The sequence below is a fragment of the Solanum stenotomum genome, chromosome 6, assembly GCF_019186545.1.
Source record: "Solanum stenotomum isolate F172 chromosome 6, ASM1918654v1, whole genome shotgun sequence".
In the NCBI taxonomy this organism is placed as follows: domain Eukaryota; kingdom Viridiplantae; phylum Streptophyta; class Magnoliopsida; order Solanales; family Solanaceae; genus Solanum; species Solanum stenotomum.
The window spans coordinates 59,630,436-59,657,681 of NC_064287.1; the positions used below are offsets into that span (position 1 = coordinate 59,630,436).

The 27,246-nt window shown below is 32.9% G+C and overlaps 2 protein-coding genes across 4 annotated transcripts; both read left to right on the plus strand.

Annotated features, from left to right (window-relative positions):
- The first annotated feature begins 1,222 nt into the window (after positions 1-1,222).
- On the plus strand, positions 1,223-12,536 carry LOC125867117 (protein INVOLVED IN DE NOVO 2-like). 3 transcript variants are annotated; one of them, XM_049547544.1, is made up of 9 exons: positions 1,498-1,591; positions 1,879-3,379; positions 4,117-6,721; positions 6,803-6,984; positions 7,499-7,588; positions 7,681-7,959; positions 8,569-8,778; positions 11,619-11,856; positions 12,455-12,511. In XM_049547544.1, the coding sequence occupies exons 3-8, from the start codon at positions 4,159-4,161 to the stop codon at positions 11,844-11,846; spliced, it is 3,552 nt and encodes a 1,183-aa protein (XP_049403501.1). In that variant the 5' UTR covers positions 1,498-1,591; positions 1,879-3,379; positions 4,117-4,158; the 3' UTR covers positions 11,847-11,856; positions 12,455-12,511. The 3 variants fall into 3 exon arrangements, with proteins under 3 accessions (XP_049403503.1, XP_049403502.1, XP_049403501.1); XM_049547546.1 differs by lacking the exons at positions 1,498-1,591; positions 1,879-3,379 and adding an exon at positions 1,223-1,379 and having other exon boundaries at positions 12,460-12,511; XM_049547545.1 differs by lacking the exons at positions 1,498-1,591; positions 1,879-3,379 and adding an exon at positions 1,224-1,379 and having other exon boundaries at positions 12,455-12,536.
- An 8,381-nt stretch (positions 12,537-20,917) lies between these two features.
- Positions 20,918-26,258, plus strand: LOC125866976 (telomere repeat-binding protein 3). The gene is made up of 10 exons (XM_049547376.1): positions 20,918-21,088; positions 22,095-22,241; positions 22,337-23,168; positions 23,282-23,491; positions 23,577-23,627; positions 23,733-23,812; positions 24,163-24,404; positions 24,540-24,863; positions 24,957-25,020; positions 25,697-26,258. The coding sequence occupies exons 2-10, from the start codon at positions 22,161-22,163 to the stop codon at positions 25,880-25,882; spliced, it is 2,070 nt and encodes a 689-aa protein (XP_049403333.1). The 5' UTR covers positions 20,918-21,088; positions 22,095-22,160; the 3' UTR covers positions 25,883-26,258.
- Positions 26,259-27,246: the final 988 nt, after the last annotated feature.

Sequence of the window (27,246 nt, forward strand, 5' to 3'; positions counted from 1 at the left end):
TTTTAATCACTGGGAAAACTAGTCATAAAGAGCACATATTAATTTTTTATTTTTATATTATCTTACTATTTGAACACCAAAACAATTCATTATTATAGTAAGAGAATCTAACACAAAAGTGCAATTTTAGTAAGTAAATCAAATTTGTTTTCCTTTTTTAAAAATAAACAACAAACCATAAAAATATAGATCATATATTTATTTACATTCCATGTTGCCATTTAAACATTGTCATAATTCATATAGTAATGTAATCCTTTACAAGATTACAATCTTAGAAAGTTAATTAATCAGTAATTAAATTTTTCCTATAAATACTATTAAAATCAGCCTCTTTCTTCACCTCATTCTTTTTAATCATATTTCTCAAAGTGTTTTTTTTTTCTTTTTCAAGGCTATGACTAATAATGTTTTTTAAGTGATTAATGATGTTTTTGATTGCATTATTTGTTTAGAAAAAAATGTTGATAACATTAGAAGGCTTATTGCCAAATTTGATTGTGAACATTTTTGGCACACAAGTATATAATTATCTTGATTTTTTTGCAGATCTCTAACAAAAAGAAAAGTATTTTTAAAATTTTATTCATGTGTTTTTATTAGAATTTTTATATAATATAATCACTTGATAAATCATATAGTAATTATCTATTATTATTTTTTTGTTATTAGAGATCTGCAATACATCAAATATATGTTATATACCTGTGTGGAAGAAGTGTTCACAAATAAGTTTGTGATAGATCTTTCAGTATTATCAACAAGTTTTTTTTAAACATATGGTATCAGGAACATCGTTAATATCATTTGAAAAAATATTATTAGTTATAATTTTGAAAAAAATCAAAGAAATAGTAACTAAGCATATCATTCTTTACTCAATACAAAAATTATTTGTTCGATTCATGTAAATTTTTCTCTTGAGTTTCTTTTTAATTTTTTAATTAATTAAATTGAATTTTTTACTTTCTTCTCTCCCGTCGGAAGAGAAAAAAAAAATGTGTATCATGATATTTCACGTAGTAAGTAGCTAAACATATATTATTTGATCTTTTGTTTGATGCGCATTGAGATGTAACATCTCTTATTTTAAAAAAAATTCACATCGAGAGTATCACCTTTAAAAATAAACCTCATAAATTCAAATTTAGTCGAATTTCGATTCCGAACATATAGGCGGAAACCACTAGACAGCAAATATAGTTGTACCAACATGTATGTGTTCTACTGCATAGCTCTCTTGTTCATCAAAAGCCCAATTCAATTTCCCCTTTAATTCCAATTCTGCTTACTGGATTTCAAGAAAATCTGTACCCTTTAGTGTTTTTGCTCATTGAAGTTTACTGGGAAAAGTTTCGATCAATTCGATGAACAACAAGGTTTTTTTCCATCTCTGCTTGTTTTCATGTTTTTAGCTGAGAATTACTGGTGTATCTGTTCAATTGAGTTTTTTATAGTTTAATTGGTGTTGTGGGCTATGTTATTTGGTTTATTGGGTGCTCAATTAGCAGAGAAAAACAGGAAAATGGATTAAAAAAATATTTCATGTTCTAGTCTTGGTTTATGTGGTGCTAGTAGAAAATGTAGAGAAGTTTTAGTGGTAAAGAATCTAACTATTTGAATGTTGGATTGGGAATGGTTGAAAATGGAGTGATATGGATAATGAGGATTCGTATAGTCAATTCTAACTTGTTTGGGATTCAAGTGTGGTGTGTGGGATTGAGGTGTTCAATTGAGTGTTGTATAGTTTGATTGGTGCTGTGGGTTATGCTATTTGGCAAATTGGGTGCTCAATTAGCTGAGAAAAGACAGGAAAATGGATTAAAAAAAATTCATGTTCTGGTCTTGGTTTATGTGCTAATAGAGAATGTTGAGAAGTTTTAGTGGTAAAGAATCTAACTATTTTAATGTTGGATTGGGAGGGCTTGAAAAATGGAGTGATATGGATAATGAGGATTTGTATAGTCGATTATAACTTGTTTGGGATTGAGGTGTGGTGTGTGGGGTTATGAGGCTATTGCTAATTTAGCTAGTCTTATTTGAGTCTTGTCACTGAACATTGGTTGGGGTTATGTTATTTGGTTTATTGGGTGCTCAATAAGATGGTAAAGATGGATAATTGTTGCTTCATCGGGTTTTGTCTGGGTTCAGTAAATTGAGGAAATACGGTGAAATAAATGATTTTTCATGTTCTAGTCTTGATTTATGTGCTAGTGGAAAATGTGGAGAAGTTCTAGTTTTAAAGAATCTAACTTTTTGAATATTGGATTAGGACGGGTTGAAAATGGAGTGATATGGATAATGAGGATTCGTATAGTCGATTCTAATTTGTTTGAGATTGGGGTGTGGTCTGTGGTATTATGTGGCTATTGCGCAATTTAGCTAGTCTTATCTGAATCTTGTCACTGAACATTGGTGTTGGCGGTTATGTTATTTGGTTTATTGGGTACTCAATAAGATAAGGAAAGATGGATAATTGTTGCTTCGTCGTGTTTCATTGGGGTATTGGGACGGATTGAAAATGGAGTGATATGGATAATGAGGATTCATGTAGTCGACCCTAACTTGTTTGGGATTGAGTTGTGGTGTGTGGTATTATGAGACTATTGCGCAATTTAGCTAGTTTTATTTGAGTGTTGCACTGAACATTTGGTTTAATTCACTTCCATTCCATAGCATTACCTAGAGGAATTTTCGACGTTTTGGAGTAACCAAAGTTTATTATTTGGGGGAAAGATGGTTTAACTGGGAAACAAAAACACCCTGTAACAAATATCCGTTTGCAAATTGTCTTGGTCCTATTTTGTAAACATTTGTTTTAAGAAAAAGGAATTTTCTCTATCTTTCCCTCAAAACATCCACGAAATACGGAGAGGGATTCTCTTCCATAGAATCTTCAGTCTCTTATCAACCCATTGACCCTTTCAACTCTGTAGTAAACTCTTTAACATCTCCGGGCATAACCCACATTACTAACAAGGTTCAAGAACATAGATTTGGTGTTGTTATCTCTTCCATTTCTTTTATCACTGAACCTCGTGACATTGAAATCAATCCCTCCCCAAACCCATGACAATGCTTCCAATCCTCTTATAGCACCCAATTTTTGCCAAAGCTCCCTCCTCTTTTTACTATCACATGGCCCATAAACTCCTGTAAACATTAACATAAAACCCGTATTCAATTCTTCCAGGAAGCCAGTGTCAGAATGCAAAACCATTAGCTTATCATTGCATTTCCATCTCCTTTTATCCTAAACAACAGGATGCCCCTACGATTGCCTTGAGCTTCTATCTCTATACATTCTATCTACCTGCTACCCCATGTCTGCCTCAAAAAGGAGTAGTCAGCAGACTTCAGTTTTGTTTCCACAAAACAGGTAATATATGTGTCCCATTCTCTAACCATCAGCCTAAGTAATCTTTGTTTCTTCTTTTCATTTAACTCCCTAACGTTCCAACAGATAATTTTAAGCTTCATATCTTATCTTTCATTGACTTTTTTCCTCTCTCCATGGACCTGTTACCCCACCAAAGCTAACATTGAATTCGAGCAGATTCTTCAATTCCCTCCGACTCTTATTCTTCGTTGAAGGGCTTTTGGAACTTGACTCCATTTTGCAGACCCTATTTCTTTCAATTCGTAATGATAGACCAGCAAGTTATTTCTTTTGGAAGTTGTTTACACATTTGTAACATATTCATCTGCACCCATCTTGAAACATCTTCACAATTTGATCTCCCTTTGGAATTAAGAACCTCCTCTTCATGCCATGGGAGGATAAGAATATCCACCGGAAAATCGACAACGTGTGGATCGACATATTCATCTCCACAATTTTGGATGATATTTGTTGAGTTCTATTACTGGTTAAGATGGTCACTAGGTAACTAAACAAGAAAAGCACTATTAATGCTTTGTTTTGTCAATGCTCATTAATGGTTATGTCTCCTCTCTCTATGTATACATGTATATATTGGGGTTAATCTCAGTCAGACTATTGCCTTTTGGATTGAATTCACATTTAATTCAAAAATTTCTTATTACTAATTTGGTATATTGTCAACGATGCCGGTTTCGACTGACAATTGATGAACTATGCCTTTTGATCTCTAGGTTCCATTCTCATGAGTTCAAATATATCAAGAAGGATCTTTAATGGAGCATTGTTCTGGAGAAAATGCTGATATAACTGAATGGGAGATTGACGACTATAAAGAAAAATCTTATGTAAAGCTGAAGTGTGGAAATCAATCTTTTAAGATATCAGATGTGGCTTACACTTGTCCCTATTGTCCAGAGAAAAGAGGGCGTCACCTTTTCTATGAAGATCTCTTGCAGCATGCAAGTGGAATAGGAAAGTCTACGATACGAACTGCAAGAGATAGGGCCAAGCATCTTGCATTGGCCAAGTACTTGGAAAGCGACGTAGCAGGTGCAGTTGGTCCATCAAACTCTAGTAAAGAGTTGAAGAGTGGAAGTCACTCTTTTAGGATATCAGATGTAGCTTTTGCTTGCCCCTATTGTCCGGAGACAACAAAAAGAGATTTTTCCTATAAGGATCTCTTGCAGCATGCAAATGGAATAGGAAGCTGCAACTCTATGAAGCGAACTGCAAGAGATAAGGCGAACCATCTTGCATTATTCAAACACTTGGAAAATGATGTAGCAGGTTCTACCAGTTCAGCAAAATCTTACGAAGAGTTGATGAGTAGAAATCAACCTAAGATATCAAATAGGACTTTTGCTTGTCCCTATTGTCCGGAGACAAGAGAAAGAAAATTTTCTTATAAGGATCTCTTGCAGCATGCAAATGGAATAGGAAGCTCCAACTCTTTCAAGCGAACTGCAAGAGATAAGGCAAACCATCTTGCATTAGTCAAGCACTTGGAAAATGATGTAGCAGGTTCTGCCAGTTCATCAAAATCCTATCAAGAGTGGAGGAGTGGTTCTCTTAAGATATCAAATATGGCTTTTGCTTGCCCCTACTGTCCAGAAACAAGAAACAGACATTTTTCGTACATAGATCTCTTTCAGCATGTAAATAGCGTAGGAACCTGTAACTCAATAACGCGAACTGCAAGTGATAGGGCCAAGCATCTTGCATTAGCCAAGTCCTTGGAAAATGATGTAGCAGCTGGTAAATTAAAATCTTATGAAGGGTTGAAGAGTGGAAATAACACTTTAAAGATATCAGATATGACTTCTGTTTGTGCCTATCGAGAGACGAGAAACGGAGATTCTTCGTACAAGGATCTGTTGCAGCAGGCAAGTGGAGTAGGAAGCAGTAACTCTAAGAAGCAAACTGCAAGGGATAAAGGCAACCATCTTGCATATGCCAAGTACTTGGAAAGTGATGTAGCAGGTGCTGTTGGTGCATCAAAATCTTATGAAGAGTCAGCAAGTGGAAAACACTCTTTTAACATGTCAGATAGGACTTATGCTTGTGCCTATTGTCCAGAGACGAGAAACAGAGATTTTTCGTACAATGATCTCTGGCAGCATGCACTTGGAGTAGGAAGCTGTGACTCTAAGAAACGAACTGCAACAGATAAGGCTAACCATCTTTCCTTGTCCAAGCACTTGCAAAATTTTGCCAAGTACTCGGAAGATGATGTATCGAGTGCTGCCAATACATCAATGCCTTATGAAAGATTGAAGAGTGGTAATCATTCCTTTAACAATTCAGATGTGGCTTTTGCTTGCCCTTATTGTCCAGATACTAGAAATAAAGATTTTTCATATAAGGATCTCTTGCAGCATGCTGGTGGAGTAGGAAGCTGTAACTCTAAGAAGCGAACTGCAAGAGATAAGGCCAATCATCTTGCATTGGCCAAGTACTTGTCAAGTGATGTTGCAGGTGGTCCTGGTAAATCAATATCTTATGAAGAGTTGAAGAGTGGAAATAACTCTTTCAGCATACCAAATGGGGCTTATACTTTTGCCTATTGTCCAAAGAAAAGAAAGCAAGATTGTTTGTATAAGGATCTCATGCTGCATGTCAGTGAAGCAGGAAGCTGTAGCTCCAATAAGCGAACTGCAAAAGATATTACATTTACCAAGTCTTTCGGAAACGATGTAGCAGGTGCTTCTAGTCCATCAAAGCCTGATACTCTGGGTAATCCTCAGGTTGATTCTCTTGCAGATCACGATCTTTCGGAAATGTTTGTGTGGCCATGGATTGGGGTTGTTGTGAACCTTCCCACTGAATTTAAGGATGGTCGCTATGTAGGAGAAAGTGGTTCTAATCTGAAGGATCAGTTGATAAGGAAAGGTTTCAATCCAACACGAGTGCGCACTCTTTGGAATGACCTAGGCTATTCTGGAATTGCTCTTGTTGAATTCAAGAAAGATTGGTTTGGGTTCAGTAATGCCATATCATTTGAGAAGGCCTATGAGGCCGATGATCATGGGAAGAAGAATTGGGAAGCCAATAATGACAAAAAATCTGATTTGTATGCTTGGATAGCTCGAGCTGATGATTATCAGGCCACTAATGTTGTTGGTGAAAAGCTCCGCAAAGTTGGAGACCTTAGAACTGTTTCTAGTATCATGGAAGAAGAATCTCGCAAGAATTGTATACTTGTTTCTAGTTTAACCAATGCCATTGAAGTCAAGAAGTTGCACATAAAGGTGTTGGAGGACAAATTACGGGAGACTATCCAGTCTGTCGAACAGTTGATTGTGGTGAATGCTAAACTTCGTCAAGCAAACAATGAAGGTTAGTGATTGCATGTGCGTGCTATTAGAAACTTTGGACACTGTATATTGGATGCCCTAACATGCTTGTTTGTATGATTAGAAATAAAAAAGATCCAGTCAAGTGCGCGTGATCATTTCCAGCAGACATTTATTAATCATGAAAAGTTGAAGTTGCAAATGGAAACTCAAAAAAAGGAGCTTGATCTCCGACATGAAGAACTGCAGAAGCGTGAAGCCCAAAATGAAATTGACAGGAAAAAACTATCTGAAGAACATGAACAGGTATACTTGTTTAATTGTTTCTATGCTGAATTCGATTTTGGTTTGATTTATCATTTGCAAAAACTAAAGGATTAATTTTTCACAAAGGCTGAAAACTTAGGTGATGGTTTAATGTTCGTATATGTGGGTGGATGTGCTAGTTGAAACTTTCTTTAAATATTCTAGTTAGTGTTCACAACACCGAGTAAGAAGTAATGCATGCATGGTTATACCAATTACTTAACATTCAAATTTAAAATACTTATTCTGGTTCATGGCATCCATTTCTCTCCACTCTTTTTCTTTATTTTCTTCTTTCCATTTCCTCGTACTTAAGAGTAATAGGCAGGCACTGTTTGATATGTATATGCTGTTCTTTGTTTTATTTGCATGTTAATTGAAAAAAAAATGCTTTTTAAAGAAGCACCTTTATGGAATAATTTGAAGCGTCACCTAAAGAACCGAGGACTCTTATGTGCCGATCTTTATTTGAACTGAAGATAGTTATCATGAAGTCTTCTTGTTGTTACTCCAGAATGCTATCCTAAAAACATCCCTTAGTGCTGCGGTTGAAGAGCAAAGGAATGTTGATGAAAAAGTACTGAAATTGGCAGAAGAATTGAAGGTCTGTCTTTCAGGTTTCTCTTTTGCTTGTTATTGACATTTTCTTAATGCTTATGTTAACATATCGCTAAGTTGCCATTTTGCTGTCTGCAGAAACAAAAGGAGGAACTCCATAAGAGAATTATTAGGCTTGAGAAACAACTCAATGCAAAACAAGCAAGTGAAACAGAAGTTGAGCGATTGCGAGTGATTATTAAGCACATTGAAGAGGAAGGCGATCAGGAAGTTCTGGAAAACGTTGACACACTGCTTAAAAGTTTAAGAGAAAAGGAAGAAAAATATGAAGATTTAGTGTCATTGAACCAAACCTTGATTGTGAAGGAGCGAAAGAGCAATGATGAGCTGCAGGAAGCCCTTAAAGAATTGGTTAATGTATGTAAGGAGGGCTACTATGGCTTGTTGTTTTACATGATATTGAGGAATGTTTTTTTTTGATAACCGAGAAATCTATTTGTGACCCGCCCTTTGGACCAATCACTGCCTTTTAAACTCGGTGGATAATGGGCCCGCCCCTCTGCCCTTCTCCACTTAAATACCGGGCTTCTCTTTGCGTGGTATGGGGCTTGAACCTGCGACCTAAGCCGCAAATCCTCCACCTTTTGCCACTCAAGCTAGGCCTTGGGGGCACATGATATTGAGGAATGTATCTGATTGAAACTGTGAATAGCATGATTCAATAAAAAATACAAAGACTATTAATGATATATTGTAGCGTGTTTTTGAGGGTTTAGGTGGGGGAGTAGTATAACAACTCATGTCCTTCATTATGAGCTCATTCCGTCTACTTGAAGATACATGCACATTATACACTAGCCCAAATCGTTTAAAGAATTACTTAAAAAATATTTGACAGGGTAGTATACTGAAATTTAGCTTTCCCTTTTCTGGATCAAAATCTCTTTTTGGTGGGTTGAGGAGTTTGGCTGGCTTCAGCATTTACTGAAGAAGATTTGAGGAATTGACAATTAAATTTCTCTATAGGGCTTGAAGGAATTACCTAGAAAAGGTCCTATTGGTGTTAAGAGGATGGGAGAGCTCGACAGCAGGCCGTTCTTTGAAGCAGTGAAGAGGAGATATAATGAGGTAGAAGCTGAGCAGATAGCTTCTGAGTTGTGCTCGTTGTGGGAGGAGTACCTTAGAGACCCTGAGTGGCATCCCATTAAAGTTGTTGCCATAAATGGGAAACATCAGGTATGCTTTTCTTGTTCTGGTTCATGACATCGAGTCTGTTTAAACTCATTTTACTAATAAGAAGAAAAATACTTTGGCTTCCATTTGTTTTAGTTTCTACCGCAGATATGTTGTGATGTGTACTTTGGGAGTCTGATCATTTTGTGAGAATCTATTCGATATATGACCAGTGTAGTGGACACCTCATAAATATAGCGTTCTGTGTGTCTTCTCTTGTTCCTATTGCAATCTGTTTGGAACTTGATTTTAGTTCTTTTGTCTCATCTGTGGCATTAACATATAGGCGACTATTGGATATTGTTGGACGTCAAATTATGCATTTCAATTTGTCGCAAACCTGTGATTAAATGTTGACTATGGATGGATTATATTGATGTAAAAATGTTAATCAGTCATTTGTAGGGAGATTTGGTGTAATTTACATTAGGATCCAAATTTCTATGAATTCTCTTTTAACATTCTAAATAGTTTTGCCGCAGAACTTTCTAATTTTATCATGCATCTCATACTAGTTGATCTAAATTCTAAAGTAATCATGTATTACTACTATTAATAAGATGCTACAAGCACACAGGAAATTCACAGTAGCAATTGTGGAATTCTTTTTACTTTTTGTTAAAGACAAATAGGGTCTGTTACAAAAAACAAATTCAAAAAAGTTGGTTGTTTTAACATACCGTGTAGAAAACTAGAAGTAAAGAGTTTCCATTAAAAAAGAGATAATCTCTTACAAACAGACTAAAAAGGAAAATAAGATAAATAAATCAAACAAATAAGAGTACTAAATAGATAGAGAAACACACTTTCGTCTTAAACATTTAGCTATTTTTCCCATCAAGAGAGAGATTGAGGATACGTGGGATTTGAAAAGAAAATGACGAGGTTTCGGGTCATCACAAAGAACATAATAAAAACAAAGGAAGAAGGGTAAAAAATACCCCTCAACTTTCGTTTAATAGTTAGGTTTACCATCCATTATACTATGCGGCAATTCAGACCCCCCCTGCAAATTTGTCACCCATACCAGTGGCGGAGCCAGAATTTCCGATGAGGGGGTTAAAAAAACATGCTAAATAGTGCTGACCAATAAACTATACCATATTTCAAGTTAAAACATTGAAAAATGTTGCTAGCCAGTTTCGAACTCGCGCGTCTACTAGTTTTTGAACCCCCATAGCCGCTGAATCAAGCCCCTTACTTGTGTTGAGGGGGGTCAATATCAAATATATAGACATAAAATACAGATTTGAATATACTCAGTATAATTTTTTCGATGCTGGGGGTTCGGGTGAACTCCATGTAGCTCAGCCCCTGCTCGTACCCCTACTTGGACGGAAACCCCCAAATCTACCCGAATTTCTTAAAAATGATCCATTCCCAAATTGAAACCCATGCCCGACCCTCTATCTATCTTAACCCATTTCCAAAAGATTAAGCCTATAAAGCTTAGTTGAATTAACAAGACTAGCTGGAATTGTACCAGAGAATGAGTTATTACTGAGATCAAGTGTTTGTAGAAGAGGGCATAAACGAAGAGAGGCAGGGATAGAACCAGAAAAACCTATTGTTGAAGAGTTGAAGTCCTCTAAGATTGGGTATGCGTAGAAGGAATTGAACCGCCAATGACATTATCATGTAGGCCTGAGTTTTCTAAGAGATTGAAATTGTCCAATTCTTTCAGTAATGCTTCCACCTAGACCTCTCCGTTGAAGCTGAGTTACACTGATTTGTCCTTGAGCATATTTAATACCAAGCCAACCACCAGAACAAGCTCCAAACCCACTGTCATTCCAGCTTCTCGAGAACCCTTTTGAATCAACCAATTCTTGCTTAAAGGGTTGAAGTGCTTGGAAATCTGATGCTGTCCCAATCTTGACCTAAAGCTGGCTGAATTCCAGAAATACTAACTCATATAGAAAGACACATAATTGAAGAAGCTTAGATAAATTTGGTACCTTTACAGTGTCTAGAAGGGATTCAGAGAGAAAAAAAAGGGATCAAATGTCCATCAATGTAGACCAGATCCTTTGGGAGTTCTCAAGTGACGATTGAAGTCTTTGGAAGTTCTTTTGGAAATGGGTTAAATTTGTTTGGCTTAAGATAGATAGAAGGTTGGGAATGGGTTGTTTTAAAGAAATTTATGCTAATTTGGGCTGATTTAGGGTTCTCGTCCAAGTAGGGGTTCGGTGACAAGTTTGCAGACGGCGGGGTATGAATAGCCGCATAGTATAACATAACCATTAAACGAAAGTTTTAGTGGTATTTTTGACCCGTCTCCCTATATGCAGAATCCGTGTAAGCAATGAAAATACAATTATAAGAGTCTGATCTTCTCACATAAGAATATGCAATTCCTCCTGAGTGAAGTTGTTGGGGGAAGAAATAAGTATAACTAGATAGCATGACTAATTGTATTTTTGTGATCTAATTAATTAAATGTATTTACAGTTGAGGAAATAAATTAGCCTGCTTTTTACTTTTTTCCAAATAATTTATAAGTTTAAAATTATGTAAAAAGTACTAAAAATCACAATAACTAATAACTTAAATTATTTAAACGGTCAAAGAAAAACTTGGTTAACTTCCGAAATTTCATCTGTGCCACATAAATTGGGACAAAAAGAGTAACTACGGCCCCCTATATCTACTATCTGGTGTGTATATATGTATCATGCATCTTTATAGGTTAGAATTTTCAAGAGTGCACACTGTATGCATTTGTTACTGTCTGACTAAAGAAAGGAAACAAACACACTTCAATTTCTTACTTAATCTACTTTTCACCAGTTTTTTCTATACCGAGTGGTTTAAATATTGAAATACTGTTGATGCTGTTTCAGGCTGTAATAGACGATGAAGATGAAAAACTGAAAGACTTGAAGAAAACTTATGGTGAGGATGTGTATAAAGCTGTTACAACCTCTTTGACTGAGATTAATGTATACAACCCAAGTGGAGGATACATCATTTCGAAGTTGTGGAATTATGAAGCTGGTGAGAAAGCTACTCTGCAAGACGGAGTTACTGTGCTACTAAACCTCTGGAAAAAGAAAATGACACTCGACTGAATGTCATTAGGTACCACCTTTCTCTTGCTATGATATCGTCATTGGTACAGAAATATCGAAAGTAGACAAAAAGAAAATGATTATAGTGGAATACCTGATTTAGAAATATTAAAATATCATTTTCATAGCATTTATCTCCAACTGAAACTCTGCTTTTCTCTTTTTGTATATGCTCTTCTATGTTATTAGTTTTCTGGATACTCCAATGCTCTGCTTAGACAGAACGTCATGTGAACAATTACATTCCATTCAACTAGAGACGGATCTAGGATTTGAACTGTATGACAGTATGGGTTTTGAATTGTAGGATAGTGACCTCCGTTCTAGTAGTTGAGTTCGAAATTTAATTTGTGTACATATTTAGTGGATTTCCTAATACATATATACAACGTTTGAGTCAAAGTTACTGGGTTCTACCGAACCCGTAACTTGAGGTCTACCTCCACGGCTCCACCCTTGCATTAGAGCTCGTTTATTTGCATAAGGTAGAAATCCTTCGCCATTTTTTTGGTTCTCCATATTTAAGAAAGTGTTTGCTCAGATAAATGCATAACAATGTCTCGAATAGGCTGGTTTTCTGATCAGCTCAGTATTGTTTTTCATTTTAGTAAAGGTTAGAGGAGCATTGGAAAATATGAAGCGTAAGGTGGTGAGGAGCATGAACTCGAGCTCGAGCTGCTTAAACACAGGTTGGTTGTTTTCTTAATTCGAGTATGTTAATATATCGATTGATTAGATGAATTTGAATAGAGATGCAGCAACACTGTGGTTCTTGTTGCAGAAAAAATAGATGTTCAGCACCCAGACAAAGAGTTGATTGAGGATGATTTACAAACATAAGTTGAAGTTCAAAACATTCAATAATTGCCATTGGAATATAGATCTTAATCTTATCTTTTAGTCTTATAATTTCTGATCAAATTTGTTTAATGTGTAATATCTATGGAGTATCATTTTGTTCTTGTTAGAGATTTATATGCCAGCAGAAAATCGTGCTAGATAATCTTTTTCGTTATATTTGATTGAGATGTGTTCAAATGGGACGACATGGATAATGAGTATTCATAAGGTCGATCCCACTAATGCTTTTGCATTATGGTAGATTGTTTACATCACACTCCTTGGAGTGCGGCCATTCATGGACCATGCTAGCGTGAGATGCTTTGAACATGATTGGGATTGAGGTATGGTTGTTGGTATTTGAAATGTTTTTGTTAAAATCAATGATGGAAGATTTTGGTAGAAAACTTGGATGAATGGCTTTTCTATGGTTTAGCTTTAGAAAAGCACCACGTTTCTCTTTTCCATTTTTGCCTATCAAAAGAGGAAACTGTTAGGTTGTCATGCGGCGATCTTTTTCCGAACTCTGTTAACGTTGGATGCTTTGTTCATCGAGTTGGCTTTTTTCTTTAAAGAGGAAAATGTGCTACTATTCTATATCAACAACTTACCATCTGTCTAAGCCTTAATGAACATAGTTACTCGGTATTTATGTGTTGATAAGTAGTTACTTCTGTTTTAAACTAACTAAGGTGCGTGTAAGATAATTCAGGCACTAGAAAGAACTATTTTTTTTTCCTTTAGGAAATAGAGCAAACCATAGAAGAAAGTGAGTGTTTTTAGTGGGTAGGTGAGTGATTTTTTCCCTTTTTTTTTTTTATTTCTTCTCCTCAAATTAACTTAGATTCTTATCTTAAAAAGTCTTTGGGTTCAATTATTCTTTTATAAATTATTTTATTTAGACTCTTTACATGTGATGCAATTTTAGTGGTGTAATTATATTAGGTTTGATTTAAAATTCAAGTCAACAAAATGAAAGAAAAGAATGGAATCTTTAGTTAACGTTTGATCATAATTTTTTTTAAAACTTTATCTTTAAATATATGTTTGATCATGAAACTTGATTAAACTTTATTGATTCTCAAATATTTTCAACTTTTCAAAAATTGGTCGGATATTTTCACTCAATACAAATCAAGATTTCAAATTTCATTGTTAAATTTTATGGTCAAATAGAAGCTTAAGTCTTTTTATTAGTAATAGTAATTCAATGTTCTAACCATTAGAATTTTGTTAACGCAAATTCAAATTAATCAAGCTAGAAAATTTCGATAACGATTGGTGCACTTTTTAAATACTTTATTTTAAAGGAAATAGTAAGGAGAGAGGGGCAAGTAAGCTATGGAACTAATTGCCACTTTTGTCCACTCATTTATTTTAGTAGCTTCTAGGCTTGTGGGTGGATGTAATTCTATATAGTTGAAAACTTTTTTAAAATATAGGATTACATTTTTTTCATTTATTTTATTTGTATATGATCTTATTTAATCAAGTGCAAAACTTATAATATAAATTAACTTATTCGTACAATGAAGAAATAGAATATTATGAAAGTTTAATTTTTAAATAGTTAAATGGATTGGTATTTTTGATGATTTGAAAATTTTGTAAATAAATTTAAGTTGTCATTAAATTAAAAATAGAAAATAAATGGTACAACTAGATTCAGAGTATTTTTTAATTTCACTGATAATGATTATAATAGGGTGTCAAATATTTCTTTATCCTTAATTAGAAGCTTTGAGTTTGAATTTTGTATATGAAGTTTCTTTTTTCAAAAAACACGCTTTATGTAGGGGTGTGCATCGATTGGTTCAGTTCGATTCGATTTTATGAATTATTAGTTCAATTTATCGGTTTTTAAATATGTTAAACTAATAACCAAACCAATAAGATATATTTTATCGATTTTCGTTCTTAACGGTTCAGTTTCGATTTAACCAATAAAAAAATACTTATAAAATAAATATATGACTTTTCTAATTAATTTAATGCGAAAACACAATAATGTAACTTTATAAATACTCGAAAAATAGAAACAATAATACCAAACATGAAAAGAACTATACAAGAGTAACACAGAGAAATTAAGAGTAATAGGATTCTCACTTTAGATTTTAATATTTTTTATAATGTGAAATTGTGAACTCAAAGTCATTGTTAAGTGTGAATTGAAGGCTAAAGGACAAAGTTGGTAACTACTAAGGTATTGAGATTAATATATAATATTTATGTTCAAGTAAAAGTAGTAAATTACTAGTCTTAATGGGTTATCGATTTACCCAATAACCCAATATTAAAAATCAATATCGAACCGATAATCCAATAATTTTTTTTTATAAAACCATTAAAAATCCGTTAACTCAATAACAATAAACCAATAACACTTTTATTAATTTGATTTATCNTCAATTTTTAAATATGTTAAACCAATAACCAAACCAATAAGATATTTTTTATCGGTTTTCGGATCGGTTTTGGTCCTTAACGGTTCGGTTTAGGTTTAACCAATAAGAAAATACTTATAAAATAAGTATATGACTTTTCATATTAATTTAATGCGAAAACACAATAATGTAACTTTACAAATGCTCATAAAATAGAAACAATAATGCCAAACATGAAAAGAAATATACAAGAGTAACACGAGAAATTAAGAGGAATAAGATTCTTAGTTTAGATTTTAACATTTTTTATAATGTGAAATTGTGAACTCAAAGTCACTGTTAAATGTGAATTGAAGGTTAAATGACAAAGATAGTAACTACTAAGTTATTGAGATTAATATATAATATTTATGTACAAGTAAAAGTAGTAAATTACTAGTCTTAATGGGTTATCGGTTTACCCAATAACTCAATATTAAAAACCAATATCGAACCGATAATCCAATAATTTTTTTTTTATAAAACCATTAAAAATCCGTTCACTCAATAACCCAATAACACTTTTATCGGTTGAATTTATCAATCGGTTCAATTTTTACACACCCTAGCTTTATGTTTGATATGATTTTCATATCTTGAGCGGAAATATTTTAAATAATTATTTTTTATTTTTATGCTTTTTCAATGAATTGTGATTGAGACCTTCACGTAAAGTATTCTTTTATGCTTTCCAAATGGACCAAATCCCATAGTTTCTTTTTTTTTCCTTTCATTATTGGTATGGCTAGCTCCACCTGTCCTATTTTGCCTTATTTTAAAATGGACATTTGGACATAAAAATTTAAAAATTATAAAAATTTGTGTTTGGACATAAATACAATATAAAATTTCTCTCTGAATTTTCATTGAGCGACGATTTTCTATTTTTTACCTTTCCTCTACAGTGATTCAAATCTACAATCTTCAGGTTGAAGGTGAGAGATGCTTATCATCTGAAAAAATGTTCTTGTTATTTTTTATGAGTGATTTAAAATAATAATTTGTGAAAATAACTTTTTGGAGTTTTTCTATTCAGCTACAGATTAAAATTTTGGGGAAAAAAAATTGTAATAATTTTATGAAATAAAATTTTGAGATAATGGAAATTATCTATGGCCAAGGCACTAAATTTTATATTCTCAAAAATAGATAAAACAAAAGAAGAGAATATTCTAAAGTCCATAATTATATGCCACAAAAACTTTTATGGGTTGGATGGGGTAGACCATGACCTCATTGGTTTTATATTGACCATCAAAAATAGTTTTTTTTTTTTTTAAATGGTATAGGATATTAATATTAAATCCAATAATATATGATATAAATTATAATAATTAATTTATAATTTTGATTATGATAAATCAGTATAGTTTGTTATAAATATTAAGTGCGAATAAATTTCACAATTATGTGCTAAATATTTATTTATTTATTTTTAATCACAGATTTTAAATTTATTTCTTTAGAGTGAAGCTACATTTTTGAATAAGAATTCAGATTAATCAGGTGTCAAGATGAAAGTCAAACACCAAAATTATGCTAAACATTTATGGAGAAAGACATATATTATAAATAGTTTATTACATAATTTTGTTTAATATCAAAATGTGAGTATATCCATGCTCTTTTAAAATGTGTCATCGATCAACTCAATGTTATAAATAAAAATAAAACTCAAAAATTGATAGTTCTTTAAATTTATATGAAAGACAAAATTAAATACACAAAAATGAAAAATAGAAAAAGGTTCGTAAAGGTCAATTCAGCTACCACGTGCCTATTAAATTCATTGTTTTTTTTTTACGTAAATACAACTCATTATATAATTATTCAAATATAATCGAATTTATGATTTAGAGTAAGTAAATACAGAATGAGTTGTTATGATCATATTAAGTATTAATAGTGTAAAAATACTCTGTCATGTAAATATAATTATATTTACTTATCACACCTTAATAAAAAAAAGATTATACTCTTTTCTAATTTGTGTTTATCCTAATCCATTTGATCACGAATTTAGAGATTTATGCTTAAACAAATATTTCATAATTGAGTTTTTGATAGCTATTTATGACTTAGTAAATAAAGTTTTATCATACATAAAATATAAAAAACAGTTTGTAAAATATAAAATTAGTCAAAATGTACATAAATTGATTTGAACATTATAAAAAAAAAGTGTTGAGTCAGCTGTAAATTATAAACGTGGCATGATATAAAATAATGGTGACGTACCTAATATTTATCTCCTTTGACGAGTCATCTGCTTCTTCAAAGAATAAAAAATAAATAAATTGGCAGCTATTATCAGAAATTTAAATTAGTTAATTTAATTAGGCATCTTTGATTAAAAGTAGAAACATATTAATTATTTCACCCCACATTCATATTGGTGGAAATTTAAATTACTTAATTCAATAAACTTTAAGTAATAATATCTTATTTTTTCTATTGTGAGGATCTTTTAACCCGCAACCGCTAATATTTGAACTTATAGTAGATAAACATCGATGAATTTTTAAATTCCTTAACTATTAAGTCAGTCTTTAATTTTGTGTTTAGCGAATTCAAGTATTTTATATATAGAGTGTAATCTTTTATTGAGCGGGATCGTATAAACTTACAACTTCGCCTCCTCTTAAAATCACCCTGGATAACTCGCAAATCACACAATATCATATATTTTACCAACTCAGTCATTTTTACAAGTTAAAAATTGTAAGAAATTGTTTGTTTTGGTTTTCTAATTGATAAGATTCCAATTAATTTGGTGAGTGTGGTCCCACCTTTGTTATTTAATTCTATCCTTTTCTTCTTTTTGTGGGTCATAATGGACTCTTTGGTATTTCCCCTCTTATGATTTTGACATCCATTAAAAAATAATTACTTTAATAATACTCATTAATTAAGAATATTATCTCACTAAATATTTTATATATTATTTTCAGCTTAATTTATTCAAGAAATATGAATATAAGTTTAAAATACTTGTTCGAATCATTTATTAATTAATAGATAATGTTTTTTTTTTTAAATTTTAAAAACACTTATTTTAAATCGAATTTTACAAGGCTAAAAAATCACTGATTATAGATCAAAGAGAGTAATTGCATTACACACAATGCATCATATGAAATAAGGCTATTTAGGTTATGTATATATAATTGATCAATTACAAATCTCAACAAATAAAGAAAACTAAAAAATACATGATATTTGACATGATTTGATCAATTAAGAGACTTATGTTTTTTTTATAATTATAAGAGAGAACCTTTAATAAAAGAAAAAATTATAAGAGAGGACCATTTTTTAAAATAGAAATATACACGTGGTGGAAGGAAGAACCATACTAGGTAAGAAATTGGAATATCTATATAAATTGCGGTGGAATGATTGAAATTTCTTCATTTCTAATCAGAAATTTCAAATTCAATTTTTTTTTTAAAAAAAATTATATTGAAATCATCTATACCAAGAATAAACTTTATAATACGAGATTAAAATATAATCAAACTTTAATATAAATATCGAGCACGAAACGAAAAAAAAGAAGTAAAGATGGGATGATGAGAGAATAGTGGTGGTGAGTGAAGGAGAAGGGTTAAGATATAGTTGGTCTACACCCCTTTTAACTCATTCCACACTCATGTCCTTTTAATCAAAGTGGTCCAGTTTTATCCTCTCTTTTTTAAAATAAAAAATAAAAATAAATTTTATTCAGGATTCGAGATTTGTATTAGAGTTTAATTAATTTAAATTTGTATTGAATAGAATATGAAATATCATTTTTTATTGAGAATGTTTCTATACTCAAGGTTCGAAATCAAAATCTTTAGTTAATTCACTGCATCACATTTGATTATCAATTTGAACTTTTCAATAAGATAATAGTAGTAGAATTTAGGCTGAATTTAAGTTATTGTACTTCGTAACTATATTTTCATATAATATAAATAATAAATAGATTTAAATCATTATTATAATAAAATTAAAATAAAAGATATAAGTACAATATTATAAATTATAAAAGAAATTAGTATCACAAAAAATTTTATCAAGGGAGATCTCTCAAATATGATTATTATTTTTTATTGTGGTTATCTCAATTTATATGTAATATTATTTGATTGAACATGAATTTTAAAAAAGGAATTTTTTTTTTGAGATTTTGATCTAAAATAAATTTTAAATATTTTTGTGAATTAAATCATCTAATATTAAATCACTTTTAAATATAAAAATAATTCCTTTCATTTTCTTTTAATAGTCCTTTAACGATTTAGCACTTTCGTTAAGAAATCATCTATCACCACTATCAATATGTAGCTTTTGTAATAGAACAATTAATTTTATTTTGATCAGAAATTAATATATTTAAATAAATAAATTAAGAATATTACGTAGCTATCACATATCAAAGATGTGAGTTTTCATAAAAGACTTTTAAGATGATAAATTTATGATAAAAATGAGTTTAATCTTCTTCAATCCACTTAATTTGGCAAGTAGCTCACGGCGATTTATGAGATAACATGATTACATATTCTTAAAAGATAGATAAATACATAAAAAAAAAATTCTATATATGCGCCTAAACAATTAAAATGAGAGTGTCCCTTTTATTAGAATAAAGTTATTTTACTAAATTAGTCATATTAACTATATTTTAGAAATAACTAATGGTATTATGTTTTTTTCAAAATAAATAAATAATTTGGTATTCAATATTTATATTAGATTCTGACTCATTTGGATCTATGCTACATGAGAGAAAACGCTTCCTACCACGTTTTGTATGATGGAAAGGGAGATAATCCTGTGATAAATTTTTTATACCCCTTAATTTCTTGTTTGGTTACAAAGAGTGTTATAATTTATCCTAAGATTAATAATTATTAGTACTGAGATAAAATATTCCTTGTCTCTTGATGGAATAATAATCTCGAATTAGATTATTCTGAAATAAAATAATTAAAGTAACAAAATATTCACTCAAACCCTTTTTATATATCATTTACAATATATTTCTGTAAACAATCAATTCATTCTTAAAAAAATATTTTTTTTAGTACAATAAATCAGTTTACTAAAAGATAATATCATAATAACCAAAGGGCAAAATCGAGATCCGTTGATTAAAAGAGGACATACCCCATCTACTTTACTGTATCCTTACTTAAGATGTTAAAAGCCTAACTCATCCTAGCATAACATATATGGGGCTTTCAGTTCCTTTGATAAGAAATGTGAAACAAAAAAGAAAAAAAGAAAGATCCCCCGTTGGGAATGAAATTACGCTCCCTGCCCCCTTTTCACAAAAAAATGGAGAGATAAATATATTTATTGAATCCGTCGGGACTGACGGGGCTCGAATCTGCAACTTTCGCCTTGACAGGGCGATACTCTAACCGATTGAACTACAATCCTAGGAAAATCAGATGTACAGCCTAAAATCAATTTAGATTCCTGATAACGATCATTCATATTCGATATCATGATTATGTAATGACATGTTTGTCAATCATTTCTACATACGAGATGGAGGACAATTTTGATTTGAAATTATTCCTATTAAACCGATTTCTCTTTGCCTTGTCGATATAAAACACCTTACAGAAAACACCTTTCATCAAGTAAAAACTCGTGATAACACTTTCGTAAAAAAAAAAAAGGATTTTTATTAAAAATAATTTTAAGACAAACTAATTGTGGGAGTGGGGGTGGGGGGGCTAAGGTGGGGGGTGGGGCAGGGGGGAGAGAAATAGTACAAAAGAGAGAGAAGAGAGAAGGGGGGTTTTACCAAACCCAGAGGTTTTTCAATCCTGTCCACAATTTCACTTACCCGACAAAAAAAGTAAATAAAAAGTGTTGTAACAAACAAGTACAAATTCTTCTTCTTCTTCTTTAGCATTTTTTTTCATGGCTTGAAAATTCATAATTCTCATACATAATACATAGATTTCTTCTCAGGTAATTTTTTCTATTTTTTTTGGGGTTTTTATGCTCTGTTTTTTGGATTTTTTTTTGAAATTTTGTTAGATGCAGTTTTTTGTGTTGTTTTCAACAAGGGTTTGATGGGTTTTTTATGGTGATGGAGATTGGTTGAGTTTTACGGTGAAAATTCAGGTTGATCACGGGGAGATCTGATCGGATTTGCTGAATTTTGTTCGGTTTTCAGTTTGATTGTGTGGAATTTGATGTTTTTAAGCGAAAATTGTTGAAATTATTGAATTTGAGTGAGAATTGGAACTGGGTTTGATTTTATAGTTATTATCGGTGAATCGAAAATGAAGTAGAATGGATATTGCTGATTGTTAGTTTTGATTGAGGTGTAGTTTTGTTGGTTGGATTAAAAGTCAAAATTTTGAAACTGGGAAAGAAATTGTGTTTTCTTTCTGAATTGTTGCCTGATTGGAATTTGGGTTTGTAGAGATGGATCTCTTAAAATGGGAGGTTTTTCTTTAGTGTTCTGTTGAAAGTTTTGTTTTTTTTTTTTTGGTTGCATTTTTGTAGTGCTGATTACTTCTTGAAGAATAGTGGTTGATCTTTTTTGAGTTGTATAGTAAGCATTTTAGCATATATATATACTCGTGGCTAGTGGAAGGATCTCGAATTCTGCATATATTGATGTTCGTTTAGATGTATGGTTTCCTTGTATTTGTGGATCAGCTAAGTGCATTTGGAAAATATAACAATGTATCTGGTGTAATCCCACAAGCGGGGTTTGGGGAGGCGTAGGAGGTACGCAGACCTTACTCCTTCCTTTGTGGGGTAGAGAGACTGTGTTCGATAGACACTCGGCTTATGTGAAAAATATGTTTGCTTTATGTAATGATATTGCATTTTTTATGTGCCTTTGTATTTGTAGTCACTTGAAGTTCTTAACTTTTGAACAGTGGAGTGATGTATATCCTGTCTTTGGTCAATGCTTTTATGGTATGATTGATAAAAAACTGTTTTTTTTTTGGTGTAGTAGATCGGTGAAATTAGTGACATTGGTTTATTGCATTGGGTGATCATTTGTTGGCATGCTTCTGAAGATATGGTGTATAAGAAGAAGTTAGATTTTGGTTTCAATGGCTTTCAAGTTCCAGTTATACCTAAAGCTCCTAGATCAGTTAGAGTAAGGATGCTGAAATTGTTAAATTGTCTGATCTTTTACAAGTCTTGTATTTATATACTTTTCTAAATATCGTCTGCGATTCTGAATCATTTCAGAGGAGACGTTCCTGTAAAAAATTGGATGATGATCAAATTTGTGCATTTGAATTATTGGCGGCTGTTGCCGGGAAGCTTTTACTGGAGAGCGAAAGCTCTACTTCCAGTAATGCAGCAGAAGGGAAAAATGAAATTGCTGATGGCAGGGATGGTATTAAAAGTGAAGAAGTGGAAGAAGGTAAAGCTGTGAAATCAGAGTGCCTCGACCAGGGGAGTTGTGTAGAAAGCGATTATATACCCGAAACTGCAGCCCAAGATCAGAATTTGAAACATGGTTTCGATAAACCTCATCATGCAGAAAATAATTATTTCTTGGAGCATACTTCTACTGTTATAGGCTCTGACGCTGACTTGAAATTGGAAAACTGCAAGGAGGTCAATATACCTGATGGAAAATTCCACCCCAAAATTGAAGGTGGATCCTCTAGTCTTGAAGTTCCATGTGATGGTAAAATCAGGACAGGAATTCAAAAGCACTTAGATGATGACAGCAAGCAGATAGAGGACGTAACTGTGACTAACACTTGTAGTGTAAAGAATCCAATCGAAGAATGTGTTAATAACAGTGGTTTGTTTAACTCAGACGGTAGTGTACAGTTACCCTTGTACAGGGATTCGGTTCGTAGTGCTTCTTTTGTAAAGCACAGGAACAGTGTAAAGTTAGGTATTAGAGATGATGACGAAAATTCTTTTGACTGCTATAGATATAGCACCAAGTTAAGGGCCTTTAGGACGACATCACGACTTGGATACAGAAGAATAAGGAAGATGCTGAAATCTCGACACTGGAAAGCAGCTCCTAAGTTGAAGGAATATGAGCGATCTTACACAAGTAAGTCAGGATATACCTGACACCTCTGATAATTTGCCAGCTTAAGCTTTTCTTATACATGTTTCTATTGTCACTTCATGTCATTTTCTAACTACATGGATTTGGTGGTTTAGATGGTGGAGTGGAGTCCTTTTACCTCAGTAGGAAAAGTGTACGTGCACGCAAGAGATGCCAACTTGAAGTTCCTTCCAAGAGACGGAAATTGAGCAACCATGGCTTTGCTGTTGCATATTACCAGGAGGCCAGTAGTGAAAGCGTGACAAATTCACCTGACAAGGAAATCAAACGAGACATTAATACCTCCCATGCCATCCCACCGAGAGGTCAATACTTTACTATTGATCTTGAAATTGAAGGTCCTGGTGGTTTATGTAGTCATACTAAGTAATATTCCGTATTGCTTTACAGGAACTACTGATCCAGCTCCAGTTAACAATCATCACAAGAAGGACCCTAATGGTAAGAGATTTTGGATTTCATTTGTTTTTTCAATTTTCCCTCTTTGATACCATGCTGTTTTATCTTCTATAAAACATCTAACTTGAGTCCAATTTATCCTTTCAGTAAAATTTAGCATCAAGTCCTTCAAGGTGCCAGAGCTTTACATAGAGGTTCCTGAAACTGCAACAGTTGGCTCGCTGAAGGTATTCAGGGTGTCCTCTTTTCCTCCTGCTCTGTTGTATACAATAATCCCCCACCTCCCTAGGTTGACTAAGGAACTTCAGTTGACAATTTATGCTTGTGCTGAATGTTGAAAATTATTGTTCTTGCTGCATCTGTCAGTCAATACAGCTATTCATTTAATCTTTCTTGTCATTTAATATCTCTCTGAAGTCGCTTAATTAAGAATTCTCTGATATGCAGAAAGCTTGCATTAAATTAAGGAATGATAATGTTGGCAGTTGTAACTAAATTGATTTGTGGTGATGTTAGAAAGTTTTATCCGTTGTAGAATTGGAAGTTCTCTAAGCTAAATGCTAATTTTCTTATGCAGAGAACGGTTATGGAGGCAGTTACCGCTATACTGGAAAGTGGATTACGGGTTGGGGTGGTTCTCCAGGGAAAGAAGGTCAGAGATGACAATAGAACACTGGAGCAGGCTGGCATTTCCCAGAACGGCAACCTCGATAATTTGGGTTTCACTTTGGAGCCTAGATTCACCCAAGTTTCTCCATCATCATCTCCTAATAAACTTCTTGCTTCATCAACATATGCTGCAGATCAGGAACTAACAAGGTATGATCGAAGAGTTTAGCACTCCTATGCTTTTGCATAGTGTTGCTCTGGAAAGAAATTCTAGTTGCAAATTTTTTTTGCCTACCATTTAGGAAATTGACTGGGTTTAGACTAATTAGTTATATTTATGCTCAGGCGGCGACCTAGTCCTATATTGGAATTGGGGATTCACAACGCTTCAGCAGACCCTCTAGAGACTGAGATGTGCAAGTACAACGAGAATAACCATCCATCAGAGCTATCTCCTGCAAATCCTATTGATTCATCAACTGATGTATCTATTCCAGATTCTAGAGCCTTGGTGATAGTTCCTTCAGTTAATGCAGAGGCACTTGCTATGGTTCCGCTGAACCAAAAAAGTAAACGTTCTGAACTTTCACAACGTAGAATACGGAGACCATTCTCAGTTGCAGAAGTAGAAGCGCTAGTTGAAGCTGTGGAGCATCTTGGAACTGGAAGGTATGAGAACTTTAGATCCTCCTTGCAAGCAAAACAGTTTAGAGTTTGTTGTCCACTAGAGAACTGCATTTCTAATAATTTCTGATAATGCAGGTGGCGTGATGTTAAAATGCGGGCTTTTGATAATGCTGATCACCGAACTTATGTTGACTTGAAGGTTAGACATCTTATTGGTGCCATTATTGTTTCTGAGGATTCTAATGTAGCAAGAGCATGTGTTCCTTTTGCATGCATTATGCCAGTTCTTGAGAAAATGATTTTTTTACATCCTTGATGTTATCACATATTGTTCTTAGCAAATAATGGTCATGGTCTCATTATCATTTGGACTTTGCATCCCACGTCTTAGATACTCCCTCTGTTTCAATTCTATGGCACTGTTTTCTTTTTACTCTGTTCAAAAAGAATGTTACTTTTCTATATTTTGAAACAAGACATTTTGAAAATCAGGAACTTTTTAAAATTTCCGTTTTACCCTTGGAAGATATGCTCTTAAAGCCATATATATGTATGTTCTGATATGTTTAAGACCATAAAATACCGCTATATAAAATGAAATGGAAGGAGTATTTAGTAACACGAGAAAAGGTCTCCCGTCATATGACAAGATGCTTTCCATATTTTGACAATCCATAGTTTTATTATATTGTAAATTGTATTATAATGGCTTAATGAATCTAATGACAGCTCTGAATGATTGCCTAGAAAGCAAAAGGGGGAACATATGAGTTGTTCTAGATAAGCATAGATCTCACTAATTTTTAATCTTTATTTAGCAAATGCTAATGATTGTTCCCATCATCCATGTGATGTGTGGTGCTTTGTTTATATAGGATAAATGGAAGACATTAGTACATACAGCAAGCATTGCCCCGCAACAACGAAGAGGCGAGCCTGTTCCCCAGGAACTTCTGGACAGAGTCTTAGCTGCCCATGCCTACTGGTCTCAACAACAGGGGAAACATCATGCTGAGCCTCTGAAAACTCCAGATGCAAAAGCACAGAAAGTTGGCGCTTGAAGGAATTCGTCGAATTGTCAATGATGTAAAGAAACTATTATATTAGGTAACACGAAGAGCACGACGAGGAAACTGTAAAAAAGGATTCGTTCTGTTTCTCGTCAACTCGGTTAGACTCACTGATTTGTTGCCTTACAACAGTTGTGACTTTGTAAATTGCTCAGGAATAAAGCTGTGTAAGCAGCACATGTCTCTCTAGGGTTTATTTTGTTTCTGTTGGTTCTTTCATTTGGTATTATTAGGGTTATGGAAAGAATCAAATGTATTAAATATGTACATTAGTAGTAGTTCCAATTGATTTTCTAGTGTAATTTCACCATTGTAAGCAACTATCCTGATATTTAGTTGAATCTCATTTCAAGTGTTTTGTTATTAAGTATGTATCTATGTAAAGATAATATTGCGTACAATAGAGTCGATCCGATTCCATTCTTCTATTATTCTTCAAGCCCCTCATATTCAAAGTTAAGTGCATCAGACTGTCTTTTATTCTTTATACATCTGATATCTCAAATGGACTAGTGGAAAAATTAACTTCAGATGAAATTGAGGTGAATGACTTCACTAACAAAGATTTTTGTACCAAAGTGTAGCGCAGTGTAGTTAAAAATGTTTTCACTAAGAAGGTTTAAAAAGAAGTAAATGCATGAATAAGTCTAGAAGATTCATAATTTTAACCTTGTATATCGTGTAAATTTTTTACCAAAAAGGGCTTGGATAAACTTCTTACTCTTATCGGGCTACGCCTAAGCCCTCTCAAGCTATAGTGGCAGATACATATTTTTTACAAAAGATATCATTACTTACATGTATTTATGCAAAAAAGAATACTTATCAATATAATGTCATTTTTCAACGATGAACACTAATTTCGGCCCTCTAACTCCGCCCCTATTCCACCCCTCATGGTTTTCACATATTGTTTTTTTCTTACAAGAAGAGGGAAAAAATGAAACTAGAAAATCAATTTATTAATATAAAATGAATAAATAAATAAGAAAGAGGATAATGAAAAGGATAGGGAATTCAATATCCACACATGATTTTGAGGAATATAATATAATAGTTGTCGGTGAAATATTATATATACATATATATATTCATTTTTCCCCCTTAATTTAATTTAATATATAATATATATCCAATGGGAAAGCCAAACAACACGTTACGCCATGTGAGATTTATGACTTACTCTAAAGATAGGCAACTCATTTTTTTGCCTTTTTTTTGGGTGGGGTGGGGTGTGGGTTGGGGTGGGAGTCGGGTCATTAGTTAGATAGTTAAGTGTTGTATCACTTATATTTCTGTATTATAGTCGTATTATTAATAGTTGTCTGTTACTTTTTGTACTTTGATTACTGTTG

What these genes read in the sequence shown, in the direction of transcription:
- LOC125866976 (XM_049547376.1), top strand. Translation starts at nt 22,161, where the DNA reads ATGGTGTATAAGAAGAAGTTAGATTTTGGTTTCAATGGCTTTCAAGTT. An exon ending in ATATGAGCGATCTTACACAA is followed by an intron (nt 23,169 to 23,281) that starts GTAAGTCAGGAT and finishes TTGGTGGTTTAG; the next exon opens with ATGGTGGAGTGGAGTCCTTT. An exon ending in GCAGATCAGGAACTAACAAG is followed by an intron (nt 24,405 to 24,539) that starts GTATGATCGAAG and finishes ATTTATGCTCAG; the next exon opens with GCGGCGACCTAGTCCTATAT.
- LOC125867117 (XM_049547546.1), top strand. Translation starts at nt 4,159, where the DNA reads ATGGAGCATTGTTCTGGAGAAAATGCTGATATAACTGAATGGGAGATT. An exon ending in TATCTGAAGAACATGAACAG is followed by an intron (nt 6,985 to 7,498) that starts GTATACTTGTTT and finishes TTGTTACTCCAG; the next exon opens with AATGCTATCCTAAAAACATC. An exon ending in AATTGGCAGAAGAATTGAAG is followed by an intron (nt 7,589 to 7,680) that starts GTCTGTCTTTCA and finishes TGCTGTCTGCAG; the next exon opens with AAACAAAAGGAGGAACTCCA.